The sequence below is a fragment of the Lathyrus oleraceus genome, chromosome 3, assembly GCF_024323335.1.
Source record: "Lathyrus oleraceus cultivar Zhongwan6 chromosome 3, CAAS_Psat_ZW6_1.0, whole genome shotgun sequence".
Classification (NCBI taxonomy): Eukaryota; Viridiplantae; Streptophyta; class Magnoliopsida; order Fabales; family Fabaceae; genus Lathyrus; species Lathyrus oleraceus.
The window spans coordinates 286325712-286349568 of record NC_066581.1 but is presented as its reverse complement, the minus strand read 5'-3'; the positions used below and the strand labels follow the sequence as shown (position 1 = coordinate 286349568).

At 34.5% G+C, this 23857-nt stretch overlaps 2 protein-coding genes across 2 annotated transcripts in view; both read right to left on the bottom strand.

Moving 5' to 3' along the window:
- LOC127127088 (acyl-CoA hydrolase 2) overlaps window positions 1-7528 on the bottom strand; it is a 28926-nt gene extending 21398 nt beyond the window's left edge. Inside the window, exon 1 of the mRNA XM_051056203.1 lies at window positions 7389-7528. Coding sequence (XP_050912160.1) covers window positions 7389-7404 — 16 coding nt within the window. The 5' untranslated portion in view covers window positions 7405-7528. The remainder of the gene's footprint in view (window positions 1-7388) is intronic.
- On the bottom strand, window positions 77-7538 carry LOC127127090 (acyl-CoA hydrolase 2). The gene is made up of 17 exons (XM_051056207.1): window positions 7389-7538; window positions 7180-7272; window positions 6782-6849; window positions 6451-6532; window positions 5142-5188; window positions 4905-5030; window positions 4636-4713; window positions 4469-4556; window positions 3122-3234; window positions 2006-2068; window positions 1864-1919; window positions 1626-1730; window positions 1348-1404; window positions 832-933; window positions 643-691; window positions 358-426; window positions 77-249 (listed from the first exon to the last, which is right to left on the bottom strand). The coding sequence occupies exons 1-17, from the start codon at window positions 7402-7404 to the stop codon at window positions 172-174; spliced, it is 1290 nt and encodes a 429-aa protein (XP_050912164.1). The 5' UTR covers window positions 7405-7538; the 3' UTR covers window positions 77-171.
- Window positions 7539-23857: the final 16319 nt, after the last annotated feature.

The following is a 23857-nucleotide window of genomic DNA, read 5'->3' as shown; positions in this document are numbered from 1 at the left end:
TAATGGTATTGAAAAGACAAATTGACATGATTAAAAAAAAAAGAATAATAAATATTTAAGGGTATAATAGAAAAAATAACATTAATGATTCATTGGTATTATAAAATGACTTATAATGTGGTACAAAATATATTTCCAAAATGACATATAATAAAAAACGGAGGTAGTAGTTCATAACTTAGAGTCGGTGGCTGATCTTTTGGGAATACGCTTCCTAGCAAGGCCTTCTTGAACCAATGAAATAAGAAGCTGCAATTCAACAATGGATAAACTTAAACAAGCTGAACCAAGGAAAAGAATACACAAACACATGAAAAGGAAGATAGAGGTAATAGATGAGGTGATGTAATCATCTACCTCCCCGTTCTGATCGAACATTTGGCCCGTAACAAAGCCACGTGCATTAGAGGCGGTTGGACTAAAGATCTGCAGAACAAATACGTTTCAGGGCATTAACAACTTTACAACACATTCCACACAATTATGTGAAAATAATTTAAATTTAGGAAAAGTGAACCACTCAACTAGTTAAGTAATCATAATAATCTATACTTGGATAGTTTAATTTTTGTTAAAAATGTGTTTTTACCAAGAATTTTGGTGTTGTAGGTTGACTTTCCCAAAATAACGAAAAACACTTACCACATATAGCACCCAGTCATCAGCTCTTATAGGTCTGTGAAACCACATGCTGAAATAAAAATAAAAATTGAAAACGTCAAATACTAATAATAAGCTAGAAAGCTCGAAAACTTGCTAGGCATGCCTCACATTTTATCATTTTAATATATAAATAGCCTATTATACAACCAAAAGGACAATGATACTTACGAGTGGTCCAAACTCAAGACACCAATCTTTAAACCCCTCCGACGGTGGGGATTCATACTTACATGAAGAAATACTAGATCAGAAGCAAATGCAGCCACACACCTGAAATGCAAACCTTACATAGATTGGTTAATATAAGACCATTGATAAGCCAATTGTTTGAATTTATGAGATAGTTGGTTTGGATTTGACATGACAATTGAATTTCAGCAAAGTAAAATGGACCAATGCATTGGTAAGCCATAAGCTCAAAAGGGTTCTTGTTAAAGGAACTTGTTAGATATAAAAATCAGTCATGCGCATTCACCTAATAACTCCCAACTTAAGCTTTTGAGAATTGGATCTTGACATAGGTTCAGCTTAGATGCATATGTACAATAAAAAAGAATTTTCCGCAATCTATATTTTTACAAATTCTTCTATCAAAATCTTTCTCATAACAAAAGTTTTCCATGCAATTGCCAATTTAACTAAACTGTTTGAAAACGGAGTATCCAACAACAAAAAGATATGTACCTATGCAAGGCCTCATCATCTGACAGCTTTCCCTTTGCTCTAAACCAGAATTTCAAACTGCATTCAAATTTTAAACAAGTTTAGTAGATATGCAGTACCATAAAGAATCCCAAAGACGCTATGAGAAAATGATTTACAAAGGAAGGAAAGCAAAGGATTTGCTGCATTCCTAAAGGTACACTGAAGCTTTCCTTTGTCCTCTTTCCAAATCTTCCATAAAAAATAGCATATAATGCTGGTATAAATGTAAGCAAAAATTAGGAGAGCATCCAGCTAACCTAGGAGGAGACTTGGTCTGATTTGTTGAAGGACTAGGTTCACAGAACCGTATCTCTATAGGCCAGGGAATGAATTTAGCTGTAGCAACTTTGTTCCGGTAAGTTCTGAAGCAACCAAATATGTAAATACAGCATAGAAAATCATCATATAGACACACACTTATCTGGAATTGATTTAAATGAAAAATATATAGAAAACTATTGCATCAAACAGGATATGTAGGATAACAAATTGTACCTTGGAAGACGAGGATCAGTAAGACGTTGCTCTCGTAACTCCTCCATTGATACAAGCTATAAAAGAGAGCAAAATCTATTAGTCCAAACTTCATTGATAGCAGCATTTGGCCTTTTTTTATTGAATAAAAATTGTTACTTGCCTCATCTGGGGTAGGGACTGATGGCATAGGCACTTCCTGGTGTTGAAACCCTAATTCCTCCTTCTGTAGAATTAAGGTTATAACATAAATAAATGTACCTCAAATATAAAGTAGAAACCATCAACTAGTCTTTGAGTATATATGCTCAAAGAATACGTGCCAATCGACTAAAGACAAAGATCGGAATCTTTGCATATATGCAACATCAACCATGTTAAACTTTTAAATCATGAAAAACTGAAACTGCACCTACAATGAGCCCATATCTCAGTAGAAGGGTTGGTAATATGACTCCCTATCACCAATAAAGTTTAAAGATAGATTGTTCACCTCTAAATATCTCTCAATGGTTTGAACAGTAGTTTTTTTTCTCAAAATATTGATACAAAAAACAGAAACTCCTGGGTTTATATTTATTCTGGTTGGATTGACAATGCTAGACAGCATCTCATTTACTAATTGTGGATATTGCATTGAAACTCCTATTCCTGGCAGAACTAAATCCAATCAAGGATCTAGGTAGTCAATAGCGACCTGGAGCGCCGCTATCTTGGCGATGCGGAGCCACGCCAAGGCTATCCGCGGAGGCAAGGTCGGTGGCGGTGCGGAATGGGGTCGCAGGCGCTCCTACGGTTTTTCATGGGTCGCAGCCCGGAGCGGATTCTGGGCCACTTTCCTGTTTTTCACTTGAAAAATCAAAATTACTTAAAATTAAAATATTTTAAGGGTAATTTGGGCTTTTAGCTTTTTTTTAGTTGTAAGCTATTTTAACCTAGCCGTCGGTTTCGCTCAAGGCTTCAAGCATGTCGCTCCCTCCGTTCATCCTCCTTTTATATAGTTGCACTATCTGGGTGTTCCCAAATGGCATTTCATCTTTTAATTCTCAGCAGTAACTAGTCTGAGCTAAGAAATATTAAGTTAAACTGCTTGGTTGCACCATCTGGTGTTCCCAAATGGCATTTCATATGTTATTATGCACTATTCATTTAAGAATGATAAGAAAATGCATATATGAACAAAAAAGAGCGTATAACTTGACCTGATTTACAGCAAAATAAATAAATAGAAATGACTGAAAATTTATCCTTACTCCAAGTCAAGAAGAATGAGGATTACCTGGAATGAAGCTAGCAAAGTGAATATAACATTTCCCTTTTGAATGGCATCCACTTTCCTTGTAGCAAAGCTCTTCCCATCACGCAGGCGCTTAACTTTATATAAAATTGGTACTGGAATAGGAAAGAGCACACAATGTATAAAATTTTCACTATTTTAAACAAGCAAATGATTTAGCCGTACTCATAACACACATTTTATGTGAATGATGACAATGAATTGCATGCTATAAATTTTCTATTTTGAAGAAAATATTGCTTGATTTTCTTAAACATGATCTATCATCTTAAAAACACAACCTTTATTAGAAGAACCTATAGAAGTCAACATAAACCAAATTCGAGGATTATTGAGACACCAACTATTTTGACAACAAAACATTGAAGTTATTTGATAGCACTGAATTTGGCTATCAACAAAAAGAATTTGAAATTACTTCCACGTAAGATGGTTAGATCGACCGAGAAGGAAAACAAGTCGTCTAAAATCCTTCCAAGGTGAAGTCCATAGAAGGATCAAAGCCATTATGAATCTATTTGCAGCAATTAATGTTGAAACTTCTATTGGTGTCAGCCCCTAGCTGTGTGATTGTGGCATTTGAGTTGTCTTCATTGAAGCCTCCAACACCTTCATTGTATTGGGTGTGAAGGGGTGGGTTTAGTCTCAAATTGTCTCGAGATATGGCCGGTGTAGTATTTATAAAGTTTGGGCACCCTCACCTTACAAACCAGTTTTGCAAAGATCACTTAGACCCAATATAAAACCTAAGACTAATAATATCACAATCCAATGGATTTGAGAGAGATCATTAATCAGCCATCAATAAAAAGAATTTAACCAATTCAATCCATGTATTTTTATTTTTACACTTGCATGGGCTGGGATGGATTTATGTATGGATGGGATGGTTTGGACAGTTGATACATGGATTATTTTGCCACCCCTGCCTTTAGATCGTTATATAAATAATGATATATAACTCAATCAGCTGTTTGATTCACAACTTCGCTCAAGATTTGGTTCTCTAAGACTATCTATGGGTTTCTCTTGTCTCAGTGCCAATTAAGCAAAATATGAACAATTTGAAGCTATTACACCTTAACAAACATGGACAATGGTAAAGGGAAGCTGGTGATGAAAATCAAGGAGTTGGATTTGTCAAGAATAAAAATTATAAACTGCCAACTAAAAATAAAATGGCAGCCATTTACAAATGTAATTTATAAACAAAATATTAAAAAAAGACTTGCTTATACAAATCAAATTTAACTGGCGGATAGAGAAAAGAAAAATTGATCAAAGGTAAATTACACCAGAGCACTGTCACCAAAGTTCAAATGTGCTTACTGTTAACATCCCCCGCAAGAAGAAAATATGCATGCAAGCTATGAACAACCTTTAGACAATCAACAGACTTTGATACTGCAGCCAGTGCCTGGGGATTACACATTACCTCATAAGAAGTCTACCCTTAGAAAGTACTATATGAAGAAAATAAAGTAATTTTATCATACCTGTCCAACTAATTGTCCCCCAAACACGTTCCCAAACTTTGGGGCATCTGGAAGAGTTATACCTTGAAAAATATCTACCTTCCAAAGAGAAAGAGCAGAAAGATATAAAACGCTTAATGCTTTTGCAAAATCAAATAAAATATAAAGCATAATTATAGGAAATTTAGTGTATTACTATTTATTATCGAAGATAAACCAGGACAATAATTCTTCATTCTCTAGTAACATATATCAATCAATTATAGCATATCATGTGTATTATTGAGCACCTCTATTGGTTCCAAATGCAATATATGCTCTACAGGTGAGCATGTCTCGAGAGATTTTTCTGCACTCCAGATAGACTCTGGCTGCAGCAGTGCCGAGTGCTCATGAGGCAGCACTAGACAGGATAGCTGCATAAAAAAAAAGTTGTTACAGGATTGAAAAAACATTTTATTTACAATCATATCATGTTGATATTGGAAAGTAGTAGGAGTGTAGGACAATAAACCAAAAAGGGGAACCTTGGTCAAAGCTACGACATCAGCATGGTGAACTGCATTTGATAAACCTGCAAGCCGCAAGTTCACATTAGTCTTCTGTAATTATAGTTATGAAGTAATAATAGTCTCTGGTGCATTTAATGTAACAAGGAAACTCTAAACAAAAAGCTCATTCACAAAAATCAAACAAAACCTACCTGTTTTAGACTAATAAAACCTTGTGTGTATAGCTAGAAAAATTCTAACTAATTCCATATTTCCAGTGCAGAATATTGTTGAAAATAGAGGGGCGGGTATGTTAAACTACTTTCTCTTGTGTGTAATGATGTGTCAAAGTACAGAGTACCAAAACATATTTATACTAGTAAATAGTAATAGACTTCTGATACAGGTTAGCAATGTTACGAAATCTAGAGGACATAAGGAAATGGGTTAGGCAATCTTTGAGCTCATAAATACTAATCTAGAGGCCATAAGGAAACGGGCCGACAACTATGAAGCACGGACACCCCGAACAAGAGCCCGACACTGATATAGAGACACCGGTAATAATTTTAAAAATGAATAAATTAAACGTAATAACAAGTGTTGGTGCATGTGACCGACATTGACATGGACACTGATACGCCTTTAGTCAGAGGTGTTGGTGCTCTACATAGGCCGACAATCTTTGAAAAGTGAAAACTAATACTAACATATTAAAAGCTAGAAAACTGCACTAAGTAGACAAAGAAGAATGGCAGCAATAGAATATTTCAAACACTCTTTGACACAATCTTTATGATCGATCCATTTCTAAGAGAAAAAATAGGATGCTTGCCTCATAACTTGATAACATCTTAAAGGGCACGTTGACTTTTAGAAAAATGGAACGTACTCCTCTTAGAGAAATACTATTAAAAAGTGTGATGCTAATGCTAGCCCTCCTCTTAGAGAAATATCAGCCTTTTGTTTTGTTTACAATTACCCATGCTAACTTTTCAAAATATTTATCATCTTTTCTTAATTCAGATTTGTATACACTATTCATATTTTAACTAATTTTATTTGTTGTATTCTAGGGTCTATTGTTATTTATAAATTCTGCCATATGCTAATGCTCACAATGTATTTTACCCATGCCATACCTCATATTGTGTCCTTGCTTTCTAGATTCTAACATTTCTGCCCAAGCTAAAACTTAGAAAGCTTTGACCTTACAAGATAGTTTCTAGATATTCTGTTAGGCCTTGATTACCCAAACCAAGCCTATAGCTTTGGAAATGATGGGAAAATATTTAAAAATTAAAGAGCAGTTTTGAACATAGCTGCATACACAAGAAGGTATTACCAAAACCAAAATAGTCATATCTCTTCAGTTGAAACTCAAGATCCTTTTCATCATCAGAAATGCCAGATCCAATAACCTCAGCCTGCAAACCAAGAAACTGAACTTTACGAACAAAACTGTAAAATTTTAAAGAATAAAATTGCATAAACAAAATCTTAACACCCCATTCTCCGTCATGATCATTCGACCTCTACATCACTACAAACAATCCAATAATACTTGTACACTACTCTCTGGCCTTAAATATAAGGAAAGAAAAAAAGAGTTTTGTTTAATTTATTTTGCTTACATTTAAGACCATAAGAAAGAAAGAGAAAAAAAAAGAGCATACCTCTCCTTCCCAAATGAAGTAAAGACCCTCTCCAGCCTCTCCCTCGCGAACAACATAATCTCCCGGTTCTACACAACAACCAACCATTCAATAACAGAAAACATGAATGCATGCAATATATTTCATCAACCATCCTTCCCTTAAATCGAACATCACTTCCAATAAATTTTCAAAATTCTTTAAACAAATAGAAATTTTCTAAAATATATCAAACACAATAACAAAATAAAAAAAAAAAAGAAGAAAAAAAAAAGCTACCACTGCATAATCAAACATTGCTTTTTTCTCCTCCTTCAGGAGATTTAAAGAACAAAACTTCCAAATCCTAATGTTTGATTAAACAACGAAAAAATACAAAATAATCAAAATTAAAATTGATTAGTGATTAATTTAATTACCATAGTTTTTGATAATCACAAGCTGAGATAAGTTTTGTAACGACGATCTAGGAAGCCTCTGAAGCAAAGGAACGCAACCGAGGAACTCGAAGACTGAAACAAGATCAAACAGAGTGAACCAAATCAAATAACCCTAACGCAAATTCAAACTCAAAAAAAAATAAAAAAATAAAAAATCATGACAATAAAAATGAATTTACGAAACTCACCTTCTTCCCTCGCCATTACACTATGAGAAGGGGTTTAAGATTTAGAACAAAATGAAAGATTCCACACACAAAGCAAGTGAAAGCAGAATAAGCTATTACTATTAAAACTAGTAACACACCACTGCGGACGTCCCGGTATTGATGCATTTGTAAAGTGTCATAAAAATTGAAAATTGGAAGAAAAAAAATTGAAATAATAATAAAAGTAAAAAATGAAAGTTAAATAAAAATATCAAAAATATAATTAAAAATAAAAATTATTGAAATTTATATTATATAAATTATTTCATAAAAAAGAATATAATTTTTAAATATTTATTTAATCTTTTTTAATAAATTCTTTTAATCTTTTTCACATATTTGAAAAGAATGATTAATAAATTTTTATTATTCAATATTTGTACATGTAGTAAAATTGTTTGCGTTTATAACAATAGTAATTTTTTTCTAAAATAAAAATATTTTAATCAACAATGTGTTTTTTCTCATATATAAATATGAGAAAAAGGATGGTGCATTGAGGGTGTAAAATATTTTTACAGGATTGTTATTGGTTGACAGTGTAAAATATTTTTACACTGCATGTGTAATACTTTTTACACTGAAAATGCACTACCATTAAACTCTATAAATATTATTTTTATTTTGATATTATTTATAAAAATATTTGAACCAATAGTAAAATTGTTCATGTATATAAAAAATATTTGAATATATAACATATTTTTTTTCATATATAAATATTATTTTAGTTTTAAAAATATTTATAAAAAAATTTAAATCAATAATAAAGTTGTTATCGTGTATAAAAATAATTTGATTAAAAGTTTCATTTTTTCTGTTTCTAATAATTTTTACAATATGAGAAAAAAATTATTACAATTTTATTGAAATAAAGATGAAACTTAATAATAATAATAACATAAATAAAATTTAATTTATTAAAAAATAATGTATTTTAATAAATGAGGATGAAATTCAAACAACATTTCATTAAGATATAATGTTTATGGACGCTAATTTGTTTGCAAACTATAATAAAAATATAAAATTGGAAGAAAAAAAACTTAAGAATAAAGTAAATTTAAGTTGAAATAGAATTCGTGTAGAGGATGAAAGTTAAACAATAATATCAAGAATAATATAATTAAAAATAAAAATTATTAAAATTTGTATTAGATAAATTATCATTTTATTTTTTTAGAAATAAGACATTATGTTATAAGAGATAATCCAATTTTTAAATACCTCTCCATTTTTTTTAATAAGTTTCTTTAATCATTGTCACATATTTAAAAAAAATATCAATAATTTTTTGTTATTCAATATTTGGATCAGTAGTAAAGTGATTCCCATTTATAACAATAGTATTTTTTTTCAGTATATAAAAAAAATTTGATCAATAATGAATTTTTTCTCGTGTATAAATATTATTTTTCTTTTTATATTATTTATAAAAATATTTGAATCAATAGTCAAATTGTTGCGTATATAAAAATATTTGAATCAACGATATATTTTTTCCGTATATAAATATATTTTATTTTAAATATTTATAAAAAATTTGAATCAATAGTAAAGTTGTTCTCATTTATAACAATAACATTTTTTATAAATATATTTGGATTAACAATACATGTTGCAAAAATTATGACGAAATTACAAAGTATAATTGGTTTTTTGATCGGTAAGAAACTCACAAGGATAAAAAAGAAGAAAACAATAAGAACACAATGAAATTGATTATAAATGGTTATTCTTTACTTTCTCTTTAAAACAAGATTAAAAGTGTTACATAATAGCAAATAACTTGTCTCACTCTAATTAGGATTTGCATTATAGAATGATGGGAGACTAGTATGCTATTTATAAGAAAACTAACATACTAAACTAATGAGCTTTTACACACAGACCCATTACACGAGTTAACTTAAAGAGTTAACTTTAACAATTATGCATAACAAACGGGCTCAAATCAACATGCTAACAATCCTAGCATACTTCAACTACATACTTCAACTACAGCATGTGAACAGACTTCGATGGCATGCTAATGATCCTGTCGGATTGTTGAACCAAGAAGTTACCCTTCGACCATACTAGAGTTCGATCCAATATCTCACAAATCTCCATCTTGGACCAAACTCTATAACATCAAGGGAATAAACTAACTTTTTTTTTCTACGCGTTTTGGCTCCCTTCAATGCTTTTAAACAACCCTGCTGAAATCGTTCACTCCGGTGAACTTTTCAATCTCATACTTTATTGACGACATCTTCTCCACGCTCACCGTACCAATTTGTTATGAAAATGATGCAGAAATTATAAGGTATAATTAGTTTCTTGATCGGTAAGAAACCCACGAGGGTAGAAAAGAAAAAAACAATACGAACACAGTGAAATTGGTTATAAACGGTTATTCTTTATCTTCTCTTTGAAACAAGATTACAAGTGTTACAGAATAGCAAATAATTTCTCTCACCCTAATTAGGATCTGCATTATATAATGATGAGAGACTAGTATGTTATTTATAAGAAAATTAACATAATAAACTAATGAGCTTTTACACACAGACTCATTACACAAGTTTCATTACACAAGTTAATTTAGAGAACATGCTAACTTAAATAATTGAGCATAACAAACAGGCTCAATACGACATGCTAACAATCCTAGCATACTTCAACTACAACATCTGAACAAATTTCGACGACATGCTAAAGATCCAGTCGGATTGTCAAACCAAGAAGTTACCCTTCGAATATACTAGAGTTCGATCCAATATCTCATAAATCTCCACATTGGAACAAACTCTATAACATCAATGGAAAAACTAGCTTTCTTTTTTATATGTTTGTTAATGCATTGTCCATAGCTTCGCCTCCCTTCAACGCTTTTAAATAACCCTGTTAAACCAGTTGGACTTTCATCTTCAAGCGTCACATACCGAAATCTTTCACTCCAGTGAACTTTTCAATCTCATACTTTATTGACGACATCTTCTCCACGCTCACCGCACCAATTTGTTGTGAAAACGATACCGAAATTATAAAGTATAATTGGTTTCTTGATCGGTAAGAAACTCACGAGGGTATAAAAAAAGAAAACAATAAGAACACAATGAAATTGTGGTTATAAAGTGTTATTCTTTACTTTCTCAGTATGCTATTTATAAGAAAACTAACATATTAAACTAGTGGACTTTTACATACAGACCCATTACAGAAGTTAACTTAGAGAACAAGCTAACTTAAACAATTGGGCATAACAAACAGGCCAAATTCGACATGCTAACAATCCTATCATACTTCGACTACAACATGTGAACGGACTTCGACGACATGCTAATGATCTTGTCGGATTGTCGAATCAAGAAGCTATTATTCGATCATACTTGAAATCGATACAATATCTCACAATACATTTGTTAAGAATAATATTTGAATGATTTACAATTTTTTCCGTCAATATATTTTTTTCTTGTATATACATATTATTTTTGTTTTAGCATTGTTTATAAAAGTTATAATAGTAACATATCAATAATATTAATAGTTATATTAGTATGATTAATAATTATATTAATAATGTACTTAGGAATAAACTAGTACTAAAAAATTTAAATTATTTGATAAAAACATTTATTTTTTATTTAACTCTACAAATATATAATTTTTATTAACTTTTCACTTTCTACACATAAAAACTTAGAAAGGTCATAAAGATAGTAATTGTCTTAAATATATTAGTAAAAAGTATATTTTAATTATTTTGTATTCCTACAAAAATTATATTTAAGGGTGAACTTAGTGGAAGGAGATGAGGATAAGCATGTCACTATGATAATTAATAGGTGTGGATTTGACACGTTAATGCAAATCTGATTTTTAATATTGAAATCTGATTTATTTTCTAAACAATGTCCATAAAGTTGAGGATTTGTTTGTATTGTTATTTCATAAAGTGGCATAAATTATATTAAAAATTGATTTCTTTTAAATAATGTCTATAAATTAGATAATTTGATTGTACTATTATGTCATAAAGTGGCATAAATTATAGTTAAAACCTTTAATTAATGTTGAATTTTACATATTAAAATTTTATTGGAAAATGCTGCAAAATCAGAAGTGGAAAAATAGAGAGTGAGATAGAAACTCTCTTTAAAAAAACTCATAATTATTATAGATGAACGATCACCAGAAGAACATAGGCACTGAATGAATAATTATTATTTAATATAAATACATAGTTTTCCAAAGGTACCCTCGACCTTTTTCAAACTAATACACATGTGAGATACTAAATGAGTATCATAGTGATGTTCGATTTTCTATCGCAAACTTTATTCTGCTAATAAATTCATCAATTGGCATGGTTCCAAGCTCCCCACCGGACATATACCTAACGGTAAATGTTTGTGTTTCAACTTCCTTTGACCCAACAACAACCATTAACGGAATTTTCTACTTTTCTGCATTTCTTATAAGCTTTCGAAGACGCTCTCCATGACAAACCTCAGCTCGGATGCCATTTGTTCATCACATATTTGCAGTATTCAAGCTAATTTCAAATGCACAAATAATTCTCATTAAGTCACTACCCATTATACAAAACAAATCTGCAAACATTTCTTAAGTAATCAAAGGTTACCTGTGCATCAGTAACAGTTAAAGTTCGGAGAAAGCCATAATGAGAAATCCCCAGTATAATGCTTTATAAGAACACCAAAGAATCTTTTCAATGATCCAAGCATTGCTCTATGAACCACTATAGGTCTCTCTTTTTTCCAGAGTTTGAATCAACATATGTGATGTCGAAAAGTTTGGGAAAATTAAAATCAACCCGATAAAGTTCAAAAATGATTAAGTCATCCAAATAGTGAAATAGATCTAACTTCCAAGAAACTTACTTCATTCAAAATTGAGTAAACAATATACAAGTAAATACACACAATAATAGCATAAGTACAAATCCTGAAAATAATAAGAGATTTAAAACAAAGCTTATTATTATAGTTAATGGTCAACTTTCCTTACAGGTTAAGATATTAGATGGAGGGACATGAACAGTTTCATATCTAATTCCCCTTATGCAACATCAAACCAACAAAGCATAATACACTTTATAATTTGGTAGGATTCTAGAGGGGAGGCAACCATTCAAATCAAGTTCCAAAAGATGCAAAACAAAATGCAGCAAAGTTGTCAATGAACAACTCTTACATGACATGAAAACAATCAAGAAAACATGACCACAAACACAATCAACTTATACAATTTACATTGAATTACCAACAATCACATAAATAGGGGGATTGTAATAAAAATATGTGTCACCATACAGGGGGGAGAAAACTGAATAAGAAAAACAAAGAAAACATTCTCACCAAAGATGATTGAAAAGCCTGTAATATTGATATGTGTTCTATACATATCATGTAATTTTTCATGGTATATTCAAGAAACTTTCCAACCATACTCTTGACATTATCCTGCATTGTCATAAAGATATGTTAAAACATCGTCAAATTTGCTAATAATCTAACTTAGATTGAGATAGTATATAAACCATCATAAAACCCATGAATAGTAGTTCTCATCAATTACACAAATTAGACAAAATGTTAAAAGCATACATGTTGGGCTGCCTCTGCAATCGCAAACTCAACATGTCTAAATCCTTTAAACCTCCCATCCTCATATGAAGCAAGACGAACATCAACAACTTCTCTGTATTCTTGAAAGAATTTTTCACTAGAACACTCAAAGATAGATAATTCTTATTTAGCAAGGTAACCAAACATCACATGATTGAGAAAAAAAATAAGTACATGTCAGATGGTTGGACACTGAATGACAGGGTCCCAACAAATAAGGAATATACAATGTTCAAAGATTTAATAGTGGAAAGGAAGACAATTTAAAACACAGTTGATGATTTTAATATAATATCTTCAATAATCAAAATGTTAAAACCGCTTTTGATAGAACAAGATTCAATCACTTTTTTTATTGATTCAAGATCTTTGTTCTTAACTCTTCACTCGAGTAAACCAACCACATATAGATTGTAAGATGATTCTCATTGCACAACGATTTGTAAAATAAAAAAAATTGAGAAAGTAATAATTTTGAAATAGAAAATAAGAAGAATGTATGGAAGTAAAAGGAATAATGTTTATAGACCAAACTGTCAATAAAACTCTTCTTTGAAACTTTTTATGTGTTTTCACTTTTCACCACTTTACAAACACATGGTGCCTTCCCATTTATAATGAAATTACTTGTACATCAAACAATCTAAAAAATAGCTAACTAACCTGGACAGAATGTATTCGACTCTGTCGAATACACATAGTTTTGACTACTATAAATTGTATTCGACTTTCTAGTGAATACATGCAGATTCAACTACTACAAACTATATTTGACTCTATCGAATATATACAACTTTGACCCTGTCGAACCCTGCATTTTACAAACATGCTTAACACAAAGAATTATATATTTAACACACAACCTAATTCATTATGTCTAACCTATCTATATTCATCATATTTAACAATCTCTTAAAAAACTCCACATGCACAACCTTTACCATGATGTTTGCAATCTAGTTCTCAATTCTACAGTGTTCCAAGTTCAACTTCTCATTTGTTAAATGCTCTCTAAGATAATGGAATATTATCTTTATGTGTTTGCTTCTTTCATGTGCTATCGGGTTCTTTACCAAATTGATAGCAGACGTGTTATCAATCTTCATGATCATTGCTCCATGATTCTTACCTGCAATCTCCTAATCAGATTCACCATCCATGTTGCTTGACATGCACAAAGAGAGTCAATTATGTACTCAACCTCACATGATGACAGAGCTACAACTAGTTATTTTCTTGAGCTTCAATCAATCGGTGCACCGCTTAGCTTAAACTTCCACCTTACTCCTCGGTTATGAATAACCGAGGGAATAGGTGAAAAGATCATTGGCTCAATCCCCAACAAAAATATTTTTTTATTTTCAAAACAATGTAGTGCGTGCCATATACCTATCAATTTTTTATAATCGAGGGAAATATGCCACTATCTATGTAACACCCCGATAATAATAAAATAATTATTTAAATTGAGTTAATAATTTATTTATTAATTTAGTTAAATAATTGGAAATTTTATTATTATTATTTTTGGGATTATTATTATTATTCGGAAAATATATATATGTTGGAAATAAGAGAAAGAATCCCATTTGGTAAAAAGAAGTTTCACGTGAAAACAGAGAACGAGCGTGAAAGAGGAAAAGGGCAAAGAGACAGAGCAAGGGCTGAAGGTTGAAGAGAGAAAAGCTTGGAGCTCAAAGATTTGCCGGATTAATCAGGTAAGGGGGATTGATCGTTGATTAATGGGTATTATGGGATAATATGTGATGGGTAGTGATAAGCCGTTAATTTGACCCTAATTGGGATTGTTGATGCTGAAGAATTATGTTGGATAAATTGTGTTTAGACTGTAATTGAATCTGTGTTTGGGTTAGTTGTGAAATTCCGAACGTATAGCTTTTTACGGAATCGGAATCGGAGGTCCGGAAGTCCTCCAACGGCGGAAAATGCGGAGAATTCTGCGTTCTGCCTTGTGTTAGCGCAGGAACTGCTGTTTTGTCTGCGTTAACCGGTTAACCCAGGGTGTTAACCGGTTAACACTGTTATGATTTGTGAAAATGTGCTGTTTTGCCTGCGTTAACCGGTTAACCCAGGGCGTTAACCGGTTAACACTGTTACGTTTTGCCAGAAAATATGTTTTGCCTGCGTTAACCGGTTAACCCAGGGCGTTAACCGGTTAACACTGTTGCAGAGTGGAAAAATTAGCTTTTAATGTTGTGTACATAACTGAGAGTTAGCCTATGTTGGCGTATGATGTAATAGGGATTATATCCCGCTGTTTTGAGTAGTATAGGTATTAGTAGAGTATGCTAATACTGTGATTAATTATTTGACGTGATATAATGTTTTGATACATGTGTTGAGGAATGTATGATTGTATGCATAATGCTGTGAATGTATCAGTTGTGTATGCATTTGTGAATAGACTGTTTTATGGCTTAGAGTGTGAGCATATGTCTATTCCTGAATTGTTGTGGATGTTGCATTGCTAGGTGATTAGCATGCATATTGTGGCCTTTATGGTGGTAGCTAATTCCCGTGGTGAGGAATTAGTGATGTTAGTCATTTTGGACTGTTGTTGATGTTTGCATGCTAGGTGAGTTAGCGTGCATAGCATGGCCCTTGGGGTGGTAGCTAATTCCCATAGTGAGGAATTAGTGATGTGAGTCACTAGGTCTCAAATGAGTGGGACTAGTGAGCTTGGTAGCCGTACCTGGATTGGTCGGTGAAGTTGAACTATATGTTCAAGAATAGTCGGTACCGCATGTGTGGAGTCTCATTGCATAATGTATGTATGGCGTGTAATATGAATGGATGTATTCCAATATTATACGTGTGTTTGTGTTGTTGTGGAGTATGATTTGGGATTATACTTGTGCTTTATGTTGGTGTTGAGTATGATGTTGAACTGATGTGCTGTTACTGATTGTATGTTGCGATTAGGGTGATTAATGTGTTAAATTACTTAACATGACATTATATTCTATAATGCTTATTATATTGATTGAGGAACTCACCCTTACAACTATTTTTCAGGTAACGAGAAATGAGTTGAGTAGAAGCGAATGCTTGGAGTCTAGTGTAGTCTCCTTAGTGGGTCGTGCTCTGATAGATGTAACATCGGGATGGGATGTTTTATGTTGTTGAATAAATTACATGTGAATGTTACATGTTTTACATGATTGAGGAGATCTCTATCCGTTGCGTTTTATGCAAATGTTTATGTTTGAATTAATAAAAGAGCATGACCGTTATATTGTTGAATATTGTGGAATATTGTGTGCGACACCCTTGAAGGGCATAATTACTCTGATTGTTATATGTTTATTATTTTAATTATATATTTGGGGTATTTTAGAAGGGTGTTACATTAGTGGTATCAGAGCATAGTCGGTCGAGTCGAGTCGTAATTATTCTGTTTCCCAGTACGGGATAGGTGTTGTGTAACCCTATCAGTACTCATTGTTTTAGTTGTTTGGGTTTCAGAATAGAGATGGCTGGAAGAGGTAGAGATGATGCTGCGATTGCTGAGGCTCTGGGTATGCTAGCTGGAGTACTTGGAGGGAATCCGAATGTTGTGGGAATGGGAGCTGCTCGTCAACTGAGTGAGTTCCAGAAGAACAATCCTCCAATGTTCAAGGGAGCATACGATCCAGATGGCGCTCAGAAGTGGTTGAAGGAGATCGAGAGGATCTTCCGAGTAACTGAGTGTGCCGATAACCAGAAGGTCAGGTTCGGTACGCATATGCTGTCAGAAGAAGCTGATGATTGGTGGGTTGCTACCCGCACTGAGTTGGAAAATGCTGGGAATGCTGAGATCACTTGGGCTGTGTTCAGAGAGAGATTTCTGAGGAAATATTTTCCAGAAGATGTCAGAGGAAAGAAAGAGATAGAGTTTTTGGAATTGAAGCAGGGTAACAGGTCTGTTACTGAGTATGCTGCTAAGTTCACAGAGCTGTCAAAGTATTACACTCCCTATAATGAGGCTGCTGGAGAATTTTCGAAATGTGTGAAGTTTGAGAACGGGTTGCGTCCTGAGATCAAACAGGCTATTGGATATCAGCGGATCAGAGTGTTTTCTGACTTGGTTGACTGTTGCAGGATTTTTGAACAGGATTCCAAAGCCAGAGCAGAGAATTATCAACAGAGAGTTGATAGGAAAGGCAAGAATCAGAATGATCGTGGGAAACCGTATGCAGCTGGCAAAGGTTTCCAGAAGCAGAGTGGGATGAAGAGGCCTAGTGGGGGAGACTCTAGTGCCCCTGCTAAGTGTTATAGATGTGGTCGGGCCGGACATCGTGTCCATGAGTGTACCAGTGCTGAGATGAAGTGTTTCAAGTGTGGCAAAGGTGGTCATTTGGCTGCAGAGTGCCGGTTGAAGACTGTAACTTGTTTCAACTGTGGAGAGGTGGGTCATATTAGCCCACAATGTCCTAAGCCAAAGAGAGAGAATCAGTCGGGAGGCAAGGTCTTTGCTTTATCGGGTTCTGAGACTTCTGCAGATGATCGTTTGATCCGAGGTACGTGTTATATTAATGGCTTCCCTCTTGTAGCTATTATTGACACCGGTGCTACTCATTCTTTTATATCTTCGGATTGTGCTGTGAAACTTAAGTTAGAGATATCTGAGATGCTTGGAAGTATGGTGATTGATACTCCTGCGAAGGGTTCAGTGACTACTACTTCAGTTTGTTTGAATTGTCCTTTGAGTATTTTTGGTAAAGACTTTGGGATAGACCTTGTGTGTCTTCCACTAGTGCAGATTGATGTTATCTTGGGAATGAACTGGTTGGTGTTTAACCGAGTTTCTATCAACTGTTTTGATAAGACTGTGATTTTTCCTGAGATTGAGGAAGGAAAGGATTTGTTTCTATCAGCGAGGCAGGTGAATGAGGAAGTAGCAGATGGGGCAGAGTTGTTTATGCTGTTAGCGACCTTGGAAGCTAAAGATAAACTGGTGATTTGCGATCTAGCTGTGGTGTGTGATTTTCCTGATGTGTTTCCTGAAGAAGTGAATGAATTGCCGCCAGAGCGTGAAGTTGAGTTCTCGATTGATTTGGTACCTGGTACTAGACCGATATCGATGGCTCCGTATCGTATGTCTGCTGTTGAGTTAGCTGAATTGAAGAGTCAGCTGGAAGATCTGTTGGATAAGAAATTTATTCGTCCGAGTGTGTCACCGTGGGGTGCACCAGTGTTATTGGTTAAGAAGAAAGAAAGTACTATGAGGTTGTGTGTGGACTACAGGCAACTGAATAAAGTGACGATCAAGAATCGGTATCCTTTGCCGAGGATTGATGATTTGATGGATCAGTTGGTGGGTGCAAGTGTGTTCAGCAAGATAGATTTGAGATCTGGGTATCATCAGATACGTGTAAAAACTGAGGATATTCAGAAGACTGCTTTCAGAACAAGGTATGGACATTATGAGTATTCTGTAATGCCTTTTGGTGTGACTAATGCGCCTGGAGTATTCATGGAGTATATGAATAGAATTTTCCATCCGTACCTAGACCAGTTTGTTGTGGTGTTTATTGATGACATTTTGGTGTATTCGAAATCTGAAGAAGAGCATGCTGAGCATTTGAGAGTGGTTTTAGAAGTTCTACGAGAAAAGAAGTTATTTGCTAAACTCTCTAAGTGTGAATTTTGGTTAGAAGAAGTTAGTTTTCTTGGTCATGTGATTTCAAGAGGTGGTGTTGCTGTTGATCCTTCTAAGATGGAAGCGGTATCTAAGTGGGAAGCTCCGAAGTCTGTTGCTGAGATTCGAAGTTTTCTTGGTTTGGCTGGTTATTATAGGAAGTTCATTGAGGGATTTTCTAAGTTGGCGTTACCACTGACAATGTTGACTAGAAAGGGGCAAGCGTTTGTTTGGGACTCAAAATGTGAAGAAGGTTTCCAAGAATTAAAGAGAAGGTTGACTAGTGCTCCTATTCTGATATTACCGAGTTCGTCGGAACCATTTGAGGTTTACTGTGATGCTTCATTGTTGGGTTTGGGTGGTGTGTTGATGCAGAATAAGCAGGTTATAGCTTATGCTTCGAGACAACTGAGAATTCATGAGAGGAACTATCCGACGCACGATTTAGAGTTGGCAGCTGTGGTATTTGTTCTGAAGTTATGGAGACATTATTTGTACGGGTCAAGATTTGAGGTTTTCAGTGACCATAAAAGTTTAAAGTATTTGTTTGATCAGAAAGAGCTGAATATGAGACAGAGGAGATGGTTAGAATTTCTGAAGGATTATGACTTTGGTTTGAATTACCATCCGGGTAAAGCAAATGTAGTGGCTGATGCGTTGAGTCGGAAATCATTGCATATGTCTATGTTAATGGTTAGGGAATTGGATTTAATTGAGCAGTTTAGAGATTTGAGTTTGGTGTGTGAGAGTACTCACAATAGTGTTAAATTGGGAATGTTGAGGTTAACGAGTAGTATTCTGGATGAGATTAGAGAAGGTCAGAAATCTGATGTGCTTTTGGTTGATAAGTTGACTTTAGTGAATCAAGGTCAAGGTGGTGAATTCAGAGTTGATGAGAATGGTGTTTTGAAATTTGGTAATCGGGTGTGTATTTCGGATGTTACCGAACTTAAGAAGAGTATTCTGGAGGAAGGACATCGTAGTGGCTTGAGTATTCATCCTGGAGCTACGAAGATGTATCATGACTTGAAGAAGTTATTTTGGTGGCCGGGAATGAAAAGAGAAATTGCGAGTTTTGTTTATTCCTGTTTGACTTGTCAGAAGTCAAAGATTGAGCATCAGAAGTCGTCTGGGCTAATGCAACCGTTGGCTATTCCAGAGTGGAAGTGGGATAGTATCAGTATGGATTTTGTTTCTGGTTTACCGAGGACAAGTAAGAATTTTGAAGCTATTTGGGTGATTGTGGATAGATTGACGAAGTCGGCTCATTTCATTCCGATCAGAATGGATTATCCGTTAGAGAGATTAGCCGAGTTGTATATTGAGAAGATTGTAATTTTGCATGGTATTCCGTCTAGTATTGTTTCGGACAGAGATCCTAGATTTACATCGAAGTTTTGGGAAGGTTTGCAGAGGGCTTTGGGAACTAAGCTGAGATTGAGTTCTGCATATCATCCGCAGACTGATGGTCAGACTGAGAGGACGATTCAGTCATTAGAGGATCTTTTGAGAGCTTGTGTTTTGGAAAAGAGAGGTGCTTGGGATTGTTATTTACCTTTGATTGAGTTTACCTACAACAATAGTTTTCATTCGAGCATTGGTATGGCACCGTTTGAAGCTTTGTATGGTAGGAGATGTCGGACACCGTTATGTTGGTATGAGTCCGGTGAGGGCGCTGTGGTTGGACCGGAGATTGTTCAACAGACTACAGAAAAGATTAAGATGATTCAGGAGAAGATGAGAATTGCTCAGAGTCGTCAGAAGAGTTATCATGATAAGAGGAGGAAGTCACTTGAGTTCCAAGAGGGAGATCATGTGTTTCTTCGTGTTACTCCGATAACTGGTGTTGGTCGAGCCTTGAAGTCGAAGAAGTTGACACCTCGATTTATTGGTCCTTATCAGATTTTGGAGAGGATAGGGGAGGTAGCCTATCGTGTCGCTTTACCGCCGTCGCTTGCGAATTTGCATGAGGTTTTTCATGTGTCTCAGTTGAGGAGGTACATCCATGATCCGTCGCATGTAGTCCAAGTAGATGATGTACAGGTGAGAGATAACCTGACTGTTGAGACATCACCTATGAGGATCGAGGATCGAGAGTTGAAGCAGTTGCGGGGTAAAGAGATTGCCTTGGTGAAGGTAGCTTGGGGAGGACCAGCAGGTGGCAATGTGACTTGGGAACTGGAGAGTAAGATGAAGGAATCTTACCCAGAGTTGTTCGTTTGAGGTATGTTTTCGAGGACGAAAACTCTTTTAGTGGGGGAGAGTTGTAACACCCCGATAATAATAAAATAATTATTTAAATTGAGTTAATAATTTATTTATTAATTTAGTTAAATAATTGGAAATTTTATTATTATTATTTTTGGGATTATTATTATTATTCGGAAAATATATATATGTTGGAAATAAGAGAAAGAATCCCATTTGGTAAAAAGAAGTTTCACGTGAAAACAGAGAACGAGCGTGAAAGAGGAAAAGGGCAAAGAGACAGAGCAAGGGCTGAAGGTTGAAGAGAGAAAAGCTTGGAGCTCAAAGATTTGCCGGATTAATCAGGTAAGGGGGGTTGATCGTTGATTAATGGGTATTATGGGATAATATGTGATGGGTAGTGATAAGCCGTTAATTTGACCCTAATTGGGATTGTTGATGCTGAAGAATTATGTTGGATAAATTGTGTTTAGACTGTAATTGAATCTGTGTTTGGGTTAGTTGTGAAATTCCGAACGTATAGCTTTTTACGGAATCGGAATCGGAGGTCCGGAAGTCCTCCAACGGCGGAAAATGCGGAGAATTCTGCGTTCTGCCTTGTGTTAGCGCAGGAACTGCTGTTTTGTCTGCGTTAACCGGTTAACCCAGGGTGTTAACCGGTTAACACTGTTATGATTTGTGAAAATGTGCTGTTTTGCCTGCGTTAACCGGTTAACCCAGGGCGTTAACCGGTTAACACTGTTACGTTTTGCCAGAAAATATGTTTTGCCTGCGTTAACCGGTTAACCCAGGGCGTTAACCGGTTAACACTGTTGCAGAGTGGAAAAATTAGCTTTTAATGTTGTGTACATAACTGAGAGTTAGCCTATGTTGGCGTATGATGTAATAGGGATTATATCCCGCTGTTTTGAGCAGTATAGGTATTAGTAGAGTGTGCTAATACTGTGATTAATTATTTGACGTGATATAATGTTTTGATACATGTGTTGAGGAATGTATGATTGTATGCATAATGCTGTGAATGTATCAGTTGTGTATGCATTTGTGAATAGACTGTTTTATGGCTTAGAGTGTGAGCATATGTCTATTCCTGAATTGTTGTGGATGTTGCATTGCTAGGTGATTAGCATGCATATTGTGGCCTTTATGGTGGTAGCTAATTCCCGTGGTGAGGAATTAGTGATGTTAGTCATTTTGGACTGTTGTTGATGTTTGCATGCTAGGTGAGTTAGCGTGCATAGCATGGCCCTTGGGGTGGTAGCTAATTCCCATAGTGAGGAATTAGTGATGTGAGTCACTAGGTCTCAAATGAGTGGGACTAGTGAGCTTGGTAGCCGTACCTGGATTGGTCGGTGAAGTTGAACTATATGTTCAAGAATAGTCGGTACCGCATGTGTGGAGTCTCATTGCATAATGTATGTATGGCGTGTAATATGAATGGATGTATTCCAATATTATACGTGTGTTTGTGTTGTTGTGGAGTATGATTTGGGATTATACTTGTGCTTTATGTTGGTGTTGAGTATGATGTTGAACTGATGTGCTGTTACTGATTGTATGTTGCGATTAGGGTGATTAATGTGTTAAATTACTTAACATGACATTATATTCTATAATGCTTATTATATTGATTGAGGAACTCACCCTTACAACTATTTTTCAGGTAACGAGAAATGAGTTGAGTAGAAGCGAATGCTTGGAGTCTAGTGTAGTCTCCTTAGTGGGTCGTGCTCTGATAGATGTAACATCGGGATGGGATGTTTTATGTTGTTGAATAAATTACATGTGAATGTTACATGTTTTACATGATTGAGGAGATCTCTATCCGTTGCGTTTTATGCAAATGTTTATGTTTGAATTAATAAAAGAGCATGACCGTTATATTGTTGAATATTGTGGAATATTGTGTGTGACACCCTTGAAGGGCATAATTACTCTGATTGTTATATGTTTATTATTTTAATTATATATTTGGGGTATTTTAGAAGGGTGTTACAATCTACGTCGGATTTTGTAAATAACCGAGGGGTATAACCATTTTTTTTATTTTAAATCCATTTTCAGTGACCTTGGTCATTTTTTTACACAGAACCTGCATAATAATATGATAGAATCATATCATTTGTATTTTATACAGAACATAACACATAATAGAAAATTTACATTGTTTACAAAACCAAATATACAATGCTTACAATATTTATAATGACATTTGGGATACACAAAACCTCTACCAAGAGAACCTATACATATTTGCACCTATAATGATAAAACCTCTACACAATACTAGCGTATAGATGTAAATAAAAATGACTAGTGTTTATGAGATTCATGATATGATATGAAGGCACCGATCCAATGTGATCGGATGTCATATATATCTTCTCGTGAGAATAGTGTTTTGTCGTTAAACCCCTATAATTTGAACAAAATTTAAATTATGATAAACTAACAACAACAACATTAACTTAACAAATATACATAAATTAAATGTATAGTTAATACCTTAGTCATTGAATTGATAGTGCCTCTGGTGAAAATATTAAACATATGTCTCATCACATAATATTCACATTCATAGTCGTTGGTGTCGCATCCGCGAAAAACAACCGGCGGGCTGAAACAAAAACAACACAGAGCCGCCACCGTGCGTTATTTATCCCAAAAGAGGGAAAGGAAACGCTCAGAGTAAAGCTGGGAAAATCATGGTCTCGCGACCAAAGAGAAAGGGTACGGGAGTCGATTACGCAAGGGGAAGGTATTAGCACCCCTCACGTCCGTCGTACTCGACGGGATCCACGCTCTAAAAGAAAGAAAAGGTTGCTAAACAAACATCACACACACACACACACACTGAAGACCACACAAGTGGGGTAAAAGAGGAAAGGGCTCGCTAGGACATCGCATCCTATGCCTACGTATCTCGTCTGGAACGAGAATCAGAGCTGCCGTAGTTCGGC